This window comes from Quercus robur, chromosome 7 (genome assembly GCF_932294415.1).
Source record: "Quercus robur chromosome 7, dhQueRobu3.1, whole genome shotgun sequence".
NCBI lineage: Eukaryota > Viridiplantae > Streptophyta > Magnoliopsida > Fagales > Fagaceae > Quercus > Quercus robur.
The window spans coordinates 17,106,707-17,122,005 of record NC_065540.1 but is presented as its reverse complement, the minus strand read 5'-3'; the positions used below and the strand labels follow the sequence as shown (position 1 = coordinate 17,122,005).

At 36.0% G+C, this 15,299-nt stretch overlaps 1 protein-coding gene across 1 annotated transcript; it reads right to left on the bottom strand.

Moving 5' to 3' along the window:
• Window positions 1-838: 838 nt before the first annotated feature.
• Window positions 839-2,744, bottom strand: LOC126692538 (pentatricopeptide repeat-containing protein At3g29230-like). The gene has a single exon (XM_050388166.1). It carries the CDS (start codon window positions 2,610-2,612, stop codon window positions 1,032-1,034), a length of 1,581 nt encoding a protein of 526 aa, XP_050244123.1. The 5' UTR covers window positions 2,613-2,744; the 3' UTR covers window positions 839-1,031.
• Between the last annotated feature and the right edge of the window lie 12,555 nt (window positions 2,745-15,299).

The following is a 15,299-nucleotide window of genomic DNA, read 5'->3' as shown; positions in this document are numbered from 1 at the left end:
AAAAATAGTGGGATAAGATTCTCGCGCAATTATTCAACTCTCTTTATCTGTTTAAACATAAGATATTATCAATAAGCCACATGGTTGAATTTTCTTTTTTTGAATATAACTTGTTTTAAAAAGAAATATATATCACTAATAAGAAACTATACTTTAAGTTTTCCCTTATTGAAAAAAAATTGATAATAAAAAAATCTCAGTACATGTGTTTGGAGCTTAAATTCAATTTATTTTTGGACTCTTTTATATGTAGATCTTAAAATCTCGCTTTTTATACAAATACAACTATAAATAATATAATTCTATTCTTACCTACTTGTCCCAAACCCAACCAACTCTAAAAATGTTTTTTTAAGAAAAAAAAAATTTTAATTCCGGACAACAAGTCTTTAACCATTAAAGATTTTGTTAAAAACATTATATTTGAATGAGGATGGCCCCTTAGCAATTTGAATATGGTGAAGTTGACTCCAACTAATACGTCAGTCTTTTTATTTTATTTGTTTTTACTCTTTTGGTTCCCTTGAGAAGATGCTACTAAGAACAGGTCCAACTGAGAAGCCAAACCAAAGAGGCAATACAATTCATTCAGCTTCCCTTTAAAATTTAAAAAAAGGAGTGCGTGCACTAGGGGTCTTGACTCTTGTGCAAATAGCTTGACTTGGAATAAACAAATTCGACAATTGACAGGGATTAATCAATCGTATAGAGTATAAATGTTGTGTTTATCATTAGAGGTTAACAAGAATCCTAGCTTTAAAAAAAAAAAATATTAAAAAAAAAAAAAGCTTTTAAATAGAAAAAGGAATCAAGGACTAATCTAAAAGCTTGGAGCACAGAAGCCACAAAATCAATGGTTAAATTGCAAGACAAATTTTTAGCACGGCTAACACCAACATGGGCCATGGTGATTGAAGCAACATCAATTTCATTTGGGTTTTTAACTGACACCACTTTTATTATGCACAAATCACAACAGCCATGTCAACAATTGTTAAAAATATTGTGTCATTAAACTTACTGTTCTATAATTATCTCATCTCTATATTGCTGGAGCCAAGTTTCTTGGGAACTCCAGTAAGAAGCATTTCATTCCTTACTCGCTCCACGTCATCCCATCTCTCAGCTTCAGCATAAATGTTTGACAACAAAACATAATCTCCATCACTAAGAACTTCCAACTTGGCAAGCTGTTGGAATGATTCCTCAGCCAATTCTGCATTCCCATGAACCCTACAAGCACCCAACAAAGTTCTCCACAACACAGCAGTTGGAGGCAAAGGCATAGTTTTGATCATCTGGATTGCATCATATAACAATCCCCATCTGCTAAGAAGATCAACCATGCATCCATAATGCTTTATATCAGGCATGACCTTATATTCCTTGATCATGCGATTAAAATACTCTCGTCCTTTTTCCACCAAACCCTTATGGCTACAAGCAATCAGAACACCAATGAATGTTATCCGGTTAGGCATGACCTCAGCAAGCTTTAATTCCATGGCTGCAAACAATTCCAAAGCTTCCTCACAGTAACCATGGACGGCCAACCCCATAATCATTGCATTCCAACAGCTGACTGGTTTCATTTTAAGCTCATTAAATACCTCCCAAGCCAAACTCAAATTCCCACATTTAGCATACATATCTACAAGGGCATTACCCAAATACCCTTCAACCTTGTATTTCTTCTCTTTCAAGGACTCATGAATCTTCTTACCTATCTCCAATGCACCCGTTTCAGCACAAGCACCCAAAACGGATATAAACGTTACTTCCGTTGCATCCACCTTAGCAATTTGCATTTCACCAAAAAGTGCTAACACTCCAGCATAATCCTTAACCTGTACATAGCCAGCAATCATTGTATTCCAAGAGACTGCATCCCTTTCTAACATCTCTTGAAACACCCTTCTAGCTGCTTCAATATCACGCAACCTAGCATGCCGTGCTATTAAGGTATTCCACGAAACCACATTCTTCTGAGGAATCAACTCAAGAAGGTAATCAGCCGATTCAAAGTCATTAGCTTGATCATAGGCCATTATCATGATATTCCACGACGAAACACTTCTCTCAGTCATTTCATCAAACACTTGGCGAGCAAGACGGGGAAACCCACATTGGGCATACATAAACACCAACGAATTCTGAATATAAACATCACAATCAAACCCCAACTTCACAACTCGGCCATGAACTTCAGCTCCCTTACGAACAACAACAAATGCATCACATTCCACGCACTTCAAAACTCTACCACACGCCTTGAGCACAAAATTGTAACTAAAATGATCAGACCAAACATTCATGTGTATCATATGATTGTAAATATAAATACCTTTAATGGGAAAAATGCTATTAACGTAAGCTCTAATCATAGTGTTACAAATGAAAGAATTGTCCTTGGTACTTTCCTCGAACAGGTCTTGTGCATGGGCGAGGCTTCCTAATGGGGACAAAGCCGAGAATGCTATGAGCTTCGAGAGTATATAAGGGTGGGTGTAGAGGCCAGCCTTGGTGACAATAGCTTGGGCTTGTTCCAGTTCTTTCATGGAAGAGAGTTTTTGAAGCTTTGGGATTATGCGTGAGAATGAGGTTCTCAGCATCTTCCATTTCTTTCTAATGTTTCAGCTGCTGATTAGGAAATTTTGGTTCTAACAAGGTTCAGAAGCAAAATTTTCTGAAGTAGTTTCTAACGGCGGCACTTCAGATTCTTAAAGCGAAAATTGGCGCCTCAAGAAAATTAATCTGGTAGCGTTTAACGAGTACGTTAGAAAGAGTAACCAAACGTAGGATTTGTTTTTTGTTTTTTTTTTTGTTTTTAAGAGAGTTTAAAGCTATAGTATCCGCTCCTGATAATAATTCTTTATTACCAGATCAAGACACCAGTCAATTTTTGGTGTAGACGAGGATTGAACCCCAGATCTCTTATACAACCATCAGAAACTTCACCAATTTAACTAACTGGAACCAACTTTTACTTATTTTTAGTGATACCAAACATAACTTGTATGAGTCAGTGATACAAATTTTAAAAGTTGTAGTAGCTATAAAAATATTAAAAATACAAACTTCAAACATCTTTTTTTTTTTTCTTTTTTTTTGACCAAGGAATTATCAAAATCTTAAATTTTGTTATCAATAGTTAATTTAATGTCCAGGTTACATATTCAAAGAATCAATGTAACCATTCCATTCAAACTGCATTATAAATTTTTCAAACTGAATTTATGCGAAGTAAATGATGTAGTCGAGATTGCCACCCCTTTCTTCGACTATAATTTGTATCCATCTAATTACTCCATAGTCATAATTTATCACATTCTTAGTTGTTTATAATCTTCATGATGATAATGTAAAGGCAGTGGCGACTCCAAGAATTTTTTCTAGGATGTTCCTAAATTTTTTTTTTTAGTTGAAAGATCCAAAGCCATTATCAAGTAGATGAAGATGAATCTTGCACAGGAGATGAATCTTGGGTACGTGGTTTTTTTATCAAATATTTGTCCATAATTCTAGCAAAAGAATAAAGAATAAACTATAAGTTCATTTGAAATATTAATAAAATTATTAATTATTATTGTTTAGTTGTTTCATTAATTTGTTTATCTTTTATGTATGTTTTTAGACCCCTTAAAACACAACCAGAATAACCTAGTTAATTAGTCAAGTGATTACTTAGTCAAATTAATCAGATTTAGGTTATCACAATCAAACTATCATATCATGCATAACAGCGGAAAGATGAATAACACAATGATATGATGACCCAGGAAACCAAATCGTAAAAATCTGGGGAGGATTTAACCTAGCTACCCTCAAGGTAAACTTGAATCCACTATAAAAAAATCGAAATTTTACAATAGGACTTAGACTGCTAACATCCTATTGCTACCCACCAGTAGAAACTTACTGACACAACCACGTGCAAGCTCCGAGACCATGGACTCCTTCTTTCTTGGATTCTCTAGTAAGTACAAGCACACCCGCTTGTGTTTCTTTAAGCTTTTATGACAGCAACTGAATGATCATCAAACTCTTGAAGAAATCTCCTTCTTGATAATCTTAAACTTGTGTAAAGGAAAACTCCTCACAGATATCACAAGAGATTTACATAAACCACAATATGAGTAACATCTAAAACGTGGCTAAAGTTTGCCTTATATACCTAGGGAAAAAATATAAAACCCTAAACGTTTTAATGAACTAGGGCTGAGTTGGAATTCTGCAGAAAAACGCATTCTGCCCGAATTTCGATTGATCGAGCCTAAGTTTCAATCGATCAAACCAGGTCGAAATGCACTATCAATTCTGCATCAGCTTGAATCCAAGTTTACATAAAAGACACAACTTTGAGCAAGTCTAAACAAGACTAAACAACCTATTTTGATCATGATTTGCCAACAATACACATTAGAGTTCTAAATACATTAGTTTCTAAGTCTTTAGAACCTAACAAACTACCCATTTGGCAATCCGTGACAAAACACAACTAAAAACTCAAAGTTTACAAAGAAAAGCCCTTTACAAAAAAAGACTCGTTATAACAAATCCAATCCTAACTACTATCCATTAGTTGCAAGTGTAGACAGCAGCTCAATTGAATCAACTTGTATATTTCCTGAAACACTAAACAAAACGCATAAACATATATGTGAAAAATACAAGTAAACAAAGTAAGTTCTTGATTTCACTCAACACAAAATAAAGACATATATCAATGAATAACTCATAAATATAAATCAATAAGCAGTGAAACAAGAAATAAATAAAACAATAAAAAAATGTATCTCCCCCTAACATGAATAGCCCAACAAAAATACATCAAGAGCTAAAAGGGTAAATACAAAGTGAAGCACCTAGATACAATCTAATCTCCACAAACTCCAACAAACAAAAAACAAACTCTCCCCTTGAAGACAAAAACTTCTACAAGTGTCTCAAAACCCTAAATGTACTCCCCATTTTTGTGACGGAATGCCAAAAGGCAATCAAAATCCATCATCAAAAGGAGGTGGCGGTGAGAATCGTCAAAACTATGCCAACTCTGCTCGCAAAGAACAAATCTCATCGAACACGTCCACCAAATTCTGTCCATGAGCCGCCTAAATGGTCAAGACATGATCCAACGTACGTCAAATGTCTAAATCATTCGAAGTAGTCGATGGAGGTACACCAGCATCAGCAATAACAGCACCAGACGCCTCAGCCGTATCAGCACCTGTAGAAGAAGGAGGAAGGGGTACAGCACCAGAAGACTCACCTCTAGGACTCAAAGAGCCAACTCTCAAGTGAGCAACCCTCTGCTTAAGGAAGGTGGCACCTATGGGAGCTATAACATGAACAGGCTCACCAGCAGGGAAATCAACTAAACCGAGAAACAACAAAATCCTATGAATGAAAATATGATGAATAAGAGCATGAGCAACAACAGAACTCCTATGAACTTCGTTCAAAGAACGAAGAAACAAATGAGGAAAACTAATGGACGCACCAGAAACAAAGGTGTACAAAAACACACATCACTCAAGAGGGATGGTGTGGAGATGAGAAATAGGCCACAAAAAATGACATGCTATCCTAAAGAAAAAATAGGTAGTCTCAGTAAGCTCAGCAGACGTGATCCGAGGATCAGAACCCCACTGGATAGAAGACCTAGTGATGTATGACATAACGTCATCAAAGGGTGGAGACTCCTCATAAGGATAGACAAGCTCCCTAACAATCGGAACCCCAAGAGCTTCAGCCACTATCCTAGGGGTAATGGTGAACTCAACACCTCGTATCCAACTCCTAACAAGGGTGTTGGAATCATAGACAAGCTCAGCAGACGTGATCCGAGGATCAGAACCCCACTGGATAGAAAACCTAGTGATGTATGACATAACGTCATCAAAGGGTGGAGACTCCTCACAAGGATAGACAAGCTCCCTAACAATCGGAACCCCAAGAGCTTCAGCCACTATCCTAGGGGTAATGGTGAACTCAACACCTCGTATCCAACTCCTAACAAGGGTGTTGGAATCATAGACGTGGCAAGAGAGATTCGAGAAAAACTCTCTAATTAGGGCGGTTGGGGGTGAATGATCTACCTCCAACAAAGACAACTAGCCTCTACTTTCAAAGTTTGCCCTAATGGCAGGATCAACCTTATCTAACACAACAGAATACTCAGCCCAAATCTTTCTCTTACAATTCAGTTTCTCATAAACCTCTCTGCTTTTGCCATTCCTAAAAAACTCACTCCTAAAGGGAGATTCAGAGGAAGTGGGGGATGTCCCATGGGCTCTAGTCTTCCTAGGCATGGTGCTAGGATAAGGACAAAGACACAAAGCAAAATAAAAGAAAAAGCCAAGGGTAGACTGCAAGTTAGCACAAAATATATATATATATATATATATAATAAAAAATCTATATGATGCATGAACAGTTAAATGTCATGATGCAAGCTCTAATGCAGTGAAATTAAGTTCAAATTCACAAAATTGGCTTGAACATAAAGTTTCTAACAAAACCCCAAAAATTATAGAGAACCACTTGTTCAATTTGAAAAAATTGATCAATTGATCATCACACAAAATAGAATACAGTTTATAATGGTCAAATACACCAATCCAACAAGCCAATTTTATCAATTTGGACCTAATTGAACAAAATCCCCAATTCGGATAAATACAAGCCCTAGAATTTTCAATTTCTCACAAAATACCAAATTGATCAAAATAAACATCATAGATCATGTTTATAACATTATAGGAACAAAACCCAATGATCAATTTCAGAAAAAAGTGGCTTGAATCATCAAAAACCCCAAATTTGAATAGTTCCGAAAATCCCAACAAAATGCATGAGTTTATGCATGAAAACATGAAAATAAATGCAAAAGGAAGGGTATAATGGACTTATCGGCTTGGAGAGAGGAAAACCTTGCAAAAAGAATGGACGAAAACAACAAAAAATTGAGATTGAGCCTTGACCAAGTCGTATGGAGAGAGAAAAGTTTAAAAAAAACTATTTGAAAAAGTGTTTGACTGAACTAAAAATCAGTTTTTAAAAAGTTCTCATACGATTTTCAATTGATCGAAATCTTAGATTCGATCGATCGAAACAAATAGAGGCTCACCTAAATTTTTGAACCAATTTCGACTGATCAAAAAACAAACTCGATCAATCGAAACAGACAAAGACGCACAAAATTTTTGAGAAAAACACAATTAAAAAAAAAAAACAAAACACATTTTAGGAACATCTCAAAGCATTGACATTGATGAACATAATGCATGAGTATGTGATGAAATATTTTCCAAAAACAAAAGTTTTAAATCCAGTTTTCCCAAAATTAAGATTTTCAAACATTCTCCATAAGTTCTCAAGCATCAAATCTGTTTTGCATAAAAAAACTCAAGGTATTTTTAGACTCAGTTGGTTAGACCAAAAACACACACAATAACATGTACAATGTTTAGCAAAGAGTAACTTGTGTAGTATGTGCAACTAGCAAAAACTTGAGATACATGTGAGGTGATATGTGAATAGCAATCAACCACAAGGTCTACAAAATTCATCACATAGGATTTGAAAGAGACTATCACTTAAAGAGTTACATCATATAACTCTCACATCTCCTAGATCATAAGCTTACAATCATGTAAGTTTCTTGTTTTTACCTCATATTATACACACAAATTTTAATTGTTCAAAAACTTATTAAAATAGTCGGGATAATGTACACACCAATTTTAGCATTTATTTGATTTAGCTTTAAGTCCAATAATATACACACCGATTTTAGAATTTAAACCGAGACTACACCTTATGATTTTTTTGTGCATGTGCTACACTTTCTCGAACACAAAATCTTACAATATGCACTAAGATGTTCATGATTGGCTAGTGAGCTGTGGTGAGATGGTTATTTATGCCTTTGTCAAAAGGTTCAAGTCCGACAGTAAAAAACATGTGACTTCCAAATCAAAACCATGAACATCTTTCTCACATAACATGCACTACAAAACTTCAACTAGTAAAGTACAATAAGTAACTCATCAAAGCTAAACAAAATACAAAAGACATGTTATGTGAAAATAAATTGACCAGCCTTATTTTCAAAACCAAGAAAATAATACAAAACACAATTTGCTTCATTTTAAAAAAAAAATTAAACATAAACAACCTAGAATGAAATACATGAATGTTATGCAATGCAAATCCTAGAAACAAAGAAAAAAAACAAAGAACAATGATCACAAAAAATATAGCAATGAAGCACATAGATCATGTCAGAAGGACTCAATTAGATTGAGCTTTTTGCATCCAAAATTTTTTAGATGCACTACGAGCATTGGAATTCTTATTCACATGGGAATGATTTTCAACTCCAAAATTGGAATAAAGGTTTAGAGTCTTTACCAATTCACCAATGAGTACCATAGGATCTTGTGCTTGAGGCACAAGTACTTTTGGTTTGTTTGCTCTCTTAGCAACTTGCAACTTATAACAGTTTGGACGAATGTGTCCAAACTTTCCACAAAAATGACAAACTCATGCAGGCTTATCATGTGACTTGTCCTTAGAAAGGGTAAACTGCTTAGGTTTGGACTCTTTAAGATCAACCGTAATCTTCCTAGGAGGTGTTACTTCTAAGGCTTTGACAACCTCACTCACAACCTTACTCACAGGGGATTCAGAAGAAGATGAAGGAACAAAGATAGTGGAATTGGGTGCAGACACATTGATGCTTTCTACAAAACCTAACCCAAATTTGTCAGAAGGAGACTTTTGAACATTAAGCATATGATCAAGTTTGGAACTAGCAAACCTATTAGTTTGTTCTCTAGCAAAAAAAAGCTCATGTTCCAAATTCTTAACTTTATCAAGTAAAAGCATGTTCTCAATTTTCACATTATTCAAAAGTTCAGTAGCATCAAAAAATTTAACAAGCAAATTTTTCTTATCAAGCTCAAGAGATGCAATTTTCTTCAAGCCTAATTCAACATTCATAACATCATTTGCAGCAACTTTGCAAAGTTTATTGTAGGCTTCTTGAAGATCTGCATCCTCAGAGAGTTCCCCATCATAAGGGTTCTCTTTAGCAGATACACTTTCATTGACTACAGTTGTAGTAGTGAAAACAATGAAATTTCCATCCTCGTCACAACCGGGCTCATCATCAAAAACTTCACCATTACTAAGGGTTACAACCATAGTCTTACCCTTAGACTTCAAGTAAGTAGGGCATTCAGATTTCATGTGACCATACCCTTGATATCCAAAACACTGAGGACCCATAGAATTATTAGAAGATTGACCTACTTTTTCTCTAGGTTTATCAATGTTGTTAACCTTAGTGGGATCATTATTCCTAAAGTTTCTAAGTTCAGCAGTGTTCTTATCTCTTGCCTTTATGTTGTTGTTTCTAATTCCTAAAGTTCTTGGCAAGATAAGCAAACTTTGTAGCAGAGAGTTCATCATCAAATCCACCAACATCAATATCATCAACTGACTTAAGAGCCATTGATTTGGATTTGCTAGTCTTAAGTAGGTCCAACTCAAAAGATTGAAGAGATCCTACAAGTTCATCAACAGGTATAGAGTTCACATCCTTGCTCTCAGTGATGACAGTCACTTTGGATCTAAAATCTTCAGTCAAAGATCAAAGAATCTTCCTAACAATTCTAGGTTGAGCATAGATTTCACCCAAATTATATGCAGAATTAACCATATCAGTAAGTTTAACATAGAATTCATCAAAAGATTCATCATCAGACATCCTAATGCTTTCAAATTTAGAAGTTAATTGTTGCAATTTTTTTATTTTAACAGCCTTTGTGACTTCATGCACAGTCTAGAAGATATTCCAAGCAGTATGAGCAACCTCAATATTAGAGATTCTCTTAAATTCCTCCATAGAAGCAGCATTAAAGATAGCATTCATAACTTTGCTATTGAACGCAGCTGCTTCTTTTTGAGAAGTTTGCCACTCACTAACAAGAGTAATGGGCTTCTCCCATCCGTATTTGACGGAGTTCTAGATTCTCTCATCAATTGATTTTAGGAATGCTTTCATCCTTACTTTCCAAGAAGCTTAATTATTCCCATCAAAGTGAGGAGGAATAACAAGAGAATGTCCGTGTTCCATGACAACAGGGGTCAAGGATTAGCTCAATGATCAAAAGATGAACAATAAAAGAGCAACCCACTCTGATACCACTTTTATATTTTTAAACCCCTTAAAATACAACCAGATTAACCTAGTTAATTAGTCAAGTGATTACTTAATCAAATTAATCAGATCTAGGTTATCACAATCAAACAATCATATCATGCATAGCAGCGGAAAGATAAATAACACAATGATATGATGACCCAGGAAACCAAACCGGTAAAAACCTAGGGAGGATTTAACCTAACTACCCTCAAGGTAAACCTGAATCTACTATGAAAGAATTGAAGTTTTACAATAGGACTTAGGCTGCTAACATCCTATTGCTACCCACCAGTAGAAACTTACTGATACGACCACGTGTAAGCTCCGAGATCACGAACTCCTTCTTTCTTGGATTCTCCAACAAGTACAAGCACACCCACTTGTGTTTCTTTAAACTTCTATGGCAGCAACTGAATGATCATCAAGCTCTTGAAGAAATCTCCTTCTTGATAATCCTAAGCTTGTGTAAAGGAAAGCTCCTCATAGATCTCACAAGAGATTTACACAAATCGTAATATGAGCAACATCTAAAACGTGGCTAAGGTTTGCCTTATATACTTAGGGCAAAAACATAAAACCCTAAACGTTTTAATAAACTAGGGCTGAGTTGGAATTCTGCAAAAAAACACATTCTGCCTGCATTTCGATTGATCGAGCCTAAGCTTTGATCGATCGAACTAAGCCAAAATGCATTATCAATTCTGCATCAACTTGAATCCAACTTTACATAAAATACACAACTTTGAGCAAGTCTAAACAAGACTAAACAACCTATTTTGATCATGGTTTGCCAACAATACATATTAGAGTTTTAAATACATTAGTTCCTAAGACTTTAGAACCTAACATTTTATAAAATATAATTTGTTATATTGTTGTTTCATCAATTATAAAATTATTAATTATTATTTAGCCTAACATAATTTAATTTGTTTACCTTTTATAATATATTGGTTAATTGAATTATTAATTATTGTTTATTAGTTGCTTCCCTTAATTAAATTATTGTTTATTAGTTGCACCACGTGCATTTACTTCCCCCAATTCAAATTCCTTACCGAGCCCCATCTGCCCATCCACCCCCACGTACCCCACTCAACAAACAATAAGACAAACCCCCCATCACAAGAGCCAGCTGCCAATCAGAAAATTTCACAATCACAAATTACAATAAAACAATTAATTGTATCTCACCAAGTCTCACCAACACCAACGGATAAAGCCAAAAAGAAAAAGTCAAGAACAGGGCCAAAATATTAATAAAGTTAAAGCTAAGCTGAGCCAATCACAATTGTTCAAAAGAATTAGATAAATTATTAAAGTTAAACTGTTAAAGTCTTAAAAGAATAAAGAGAGAGAGAGAGAGAGAGAGTCATTCATTTCATTTTAGATTTCACTTTCATTTTCATTTTTCAGATAAAGAGAGAGAGATTGAGAGAGTCAGAGAGAAAAAAAGAGAGAAGTTATGAAATACCTTGAGGTTGAGGGAGCACCGGAGCAAGCGACGAGCAATGAGTGATGGAGCAAGCGACGTGACTGAGCCAAGTGACGAGCGACAGAGTGAGCGACGTGACCGATCGGCGATCTCCAATCTGATCCAGTAAGTGATCTCCGATGCTTGAATCCTGATGCGATGTGCTCTGGACTGGAGCTCGAGTTGTGTTGGCTGACCAATCTCCGATGTGGCGATGCCCGATCCGTCTATTGGCTTGTATTGCAGTGTTGGCTACATTGCTCTGTTGATGTTTTTGTCTTTAGGTTTGCTTTAGTGATATTTGATTTAGTGATTTGTAGTGTATATTGGGTTTTGGTTTTTTTTTTTTTTTTTTTTTTTTGAGAATCTGTGGGTTTGCTTTACCTGTTTACCATCAGTTGGATTGTTTTTTTTTGTTTAGATTGGGTTTGCTTTATGTTTAGGATTGATGTTGGGCTTTTTTATGGGCTTGCTCTGTTACAATTTTTTTCTTTTTCAGATTTTAGTTCAATGAGCCCAATACAATGAATTTGTAGAGAATGGGTCAAAGAATTAGGTCCTAATGAGTTGGACAACGGCTAGTATAGAATTGCATGACGATCAAACACAAATAAAGGATACTGATATCAATAAACTTTCAGTTTGAGGAGGTTAAACCTGTATATAATGATCACTCTTGGATATCAGAATGAATTAGATTGCTATACTATTTTTTCTCTCTATTTTTCGATCCCCTTCCCCTTCTCATGAAGGGTCTCTCACATTATATAACTCCTTTTGGATCATCTTGATCCTATATTTGTTGATCATCTGAGTCTCTACTTGAGTGCCTGTCCCATCAGACACCCCTTTCAACCTTCTGTGAGTTGTGGTAGCTAAGGCAGCACTGTTCAGAAGTCTTCTCCACATAAATGTGGTTAGAAAAGTAGCTGCAATGTATTTAATGTGGTGGTAGCAGCTTTTCATTAGATATTTTGAGTTTCCTTCCTTCTCGTATGTTCATGGGGCACATTTCTATCACTAGAACCTTTTGGAGGGTCATTTTAATTGCTAGAGTACACACTTGGACTACATTTGTCGTATCCGAGGAGGTATTACTCCTTAGATCACCTTCCATTCATCCCCCGCTTATGAGACTTTAACTGGGAACTCCTTAATAACTATTCGCTCCTCTTCGGACTTGTCAATGTCCTCGGACAAGGCCCAAGGCCCAATACACTATTTTGGGCCCTAGTCCCTACAAGAGGGTTCCTTATTTTTTTAAAAGGGTAAACAAATAAAAAAAAATTTAATTATTATATATAATTTTTTTTTTCAAGTTAGGGTGTTCTTGGGAACACCCTGACTCCAACGTGGCATCACCACTATGTAAAGGTGGTACACCATTGTGATTGAATCTTAATCTTGACTGAAGGTAGATATCAGGTAATTTTGTTACTAGCCTGTTCACAAACTCACAATGAGGGATATTCAGAATAAGCTTGTGACAATTAACTCAAAGCCAAAACACACAAATACTAAAATAACACACAGAACTTACCACTACAAAATATAGATAGTTTTCCCACTAAGCTTGCTAAGGTTGAAAGTGGTACTAAATTTCTGTTTTTACATTTTTCAATGTTTTTGCTTTTTGTGTGTATGTTGGTTGTTTCTTAGATATAGTTGGTTTTTTTTATCAAATTTTACAAGTTTCGGGTATGCTAGGTTGCAGGCTTGGACCCTGGTTAGCTTCAAACCAACGGATTTGGTTTGTTGTAGAACACTGTAGGGTCATACAGGCAAGTTATACACATATATGTTAATACCGTATTTTGTCCACCTTCAATTTGCGTGCCAGACCTAGAAAAATCTAAAAAAATATCATTTTCTCCCGATGGGGCCACGAGAGCTTCCAAAACAAAGTGGTGCAATTCGTTCGGGCATCCGAGCACCCAAAGTGTCTTTTTCAACTAAAATGGCCAAAATGCCTCTTGTCAACCCTGGGTTGACCAAAGGTCAAACAAGATCAAGACCCTCACAAAACAGCATTTTTCATGGTTTTATATCAAACTCGAGCTCCTCGGAGATTTTTAGCAACTTTGACCAAGTTTGACTCGAAGTCGATCCCGGGTGGGCCCAAAAACCCTAATTTTGATCCAACTGCCAACACGGGTTGAAACCAATGCTATTGCGAAGATTACTAAATTCTCATTCCAATGACTATTCATGGGTCAAAGTCTGAGTTAAAACGGTTGAGATATCGAGAAAACTGTGAAAACTACGTCTGCTAACTTCCTAGAGCCATAACTTTTTATCCGACTGTTGAATTTTTGAGTTCCATACCTTTTTAGAAACTAAAAATGAAGCTCTATCCAAGGGTGTCGAGATCAGCCCGATCAGAAGAACTTTGATGCCGGCATCTCCTGAAAGGCCGCCGGCGGCCTTACAATGGCCGTCGCCTCGGTTTTCGCGTCCGAGGCTATAAATAGCCTTAGGCATGCCCCAAACCTAGGGGACACACATTTTTCTAAAATTTCCCTTCTGCCCAACTTCTCTCTACGTTTTTTTTCTCTCTCTTCCAAACACCAAAAAATTCCCAAAAACACATCAAAGTCTCTTGATTCTCCTCTCTTCACCAAGAACACAAGGTATTGCTTTTGAACCCAATCTTCCTTTCCTTAGTTCTATGCTTGGGATTTGGGGTTTAGGGGTGTGGATGTAGCCTTTTTGGTTATCATCCACACCCCTATCCTTCTAAATCTTTTTCTAGCATTTATCTTGTTTGTTTTGCTTAAATAACATTATTTATTGCTTTCTTTGACATTTTTTTCTTGCTTTATCTTGTTTCTAGCATGTTCTTAGCTTAGATCCATGTTCTTTTATGCTTGCTCACATGTTTATTTGTCCTGATCTATGTGTTTTATTCTTTATGCCAGCTTTCTATGCCTAGATCTACCTTTTCCATGTGTTGTTTGGCTAGATCCACATGTTCCTATGCTTGCTCACATGCTAGTCGTTTAGATCTACATGTTTATGCCTTGTGCCATGTTTTTATGCTTAGATCTATTGTTTTTATAGGCTTATATGTTTAGATCTACATGCTTAGGGTTTTATGCCATGTTTCCTATGTTTTGTTCCTCTTTTTGCTCTATGTTGATGTTAGGGTTATGTGCTCACATGCTTGATACCATGTCTATGGTTATGCTTTGCTCGGATCTAAGTGTTTGTATGCTTTTCACCATGTTTTATGCTTAGAACTGCTTTCATACATGCTTATATGTTTGGATTCACGTTCTTCCATGTTTATGTGTTAAGCTTTTGCATGCTCACACACATTTTGCACATGCCTATGCCTAGATCTATGTTTATGTGCTTAGATCTACGTTTTCACATGTTCGTGTGCTTAGATCTAGGTTTTTCACATGCTTGTGTGCTTAGATCTGTGCTCTACTTGCTTTATGCCATCTTCCATGTGTTTGTGTGCTCCATGCCATATTTGCATGCCTAGACCTAGGCTATGTTTGTCTTGCCATGTGCTATTGTAGCCCTTTTGTCGCTTTATCTTTCTTTCTTGTGTTTTGGCCTATTGGTTCGGACCCGATTTAGACCCTATGGTCTTTGTCACTGTCT

Excerpts from the sequence above, each read along its gene's own strand:
- LOC126692538 (XM_050388166.1), bottom strand. The coding sequence starts at position 2,612 with ATGCTGAGAACCTCATTCTCACGCATAATCCCAAAGCTTCAAAAACTC.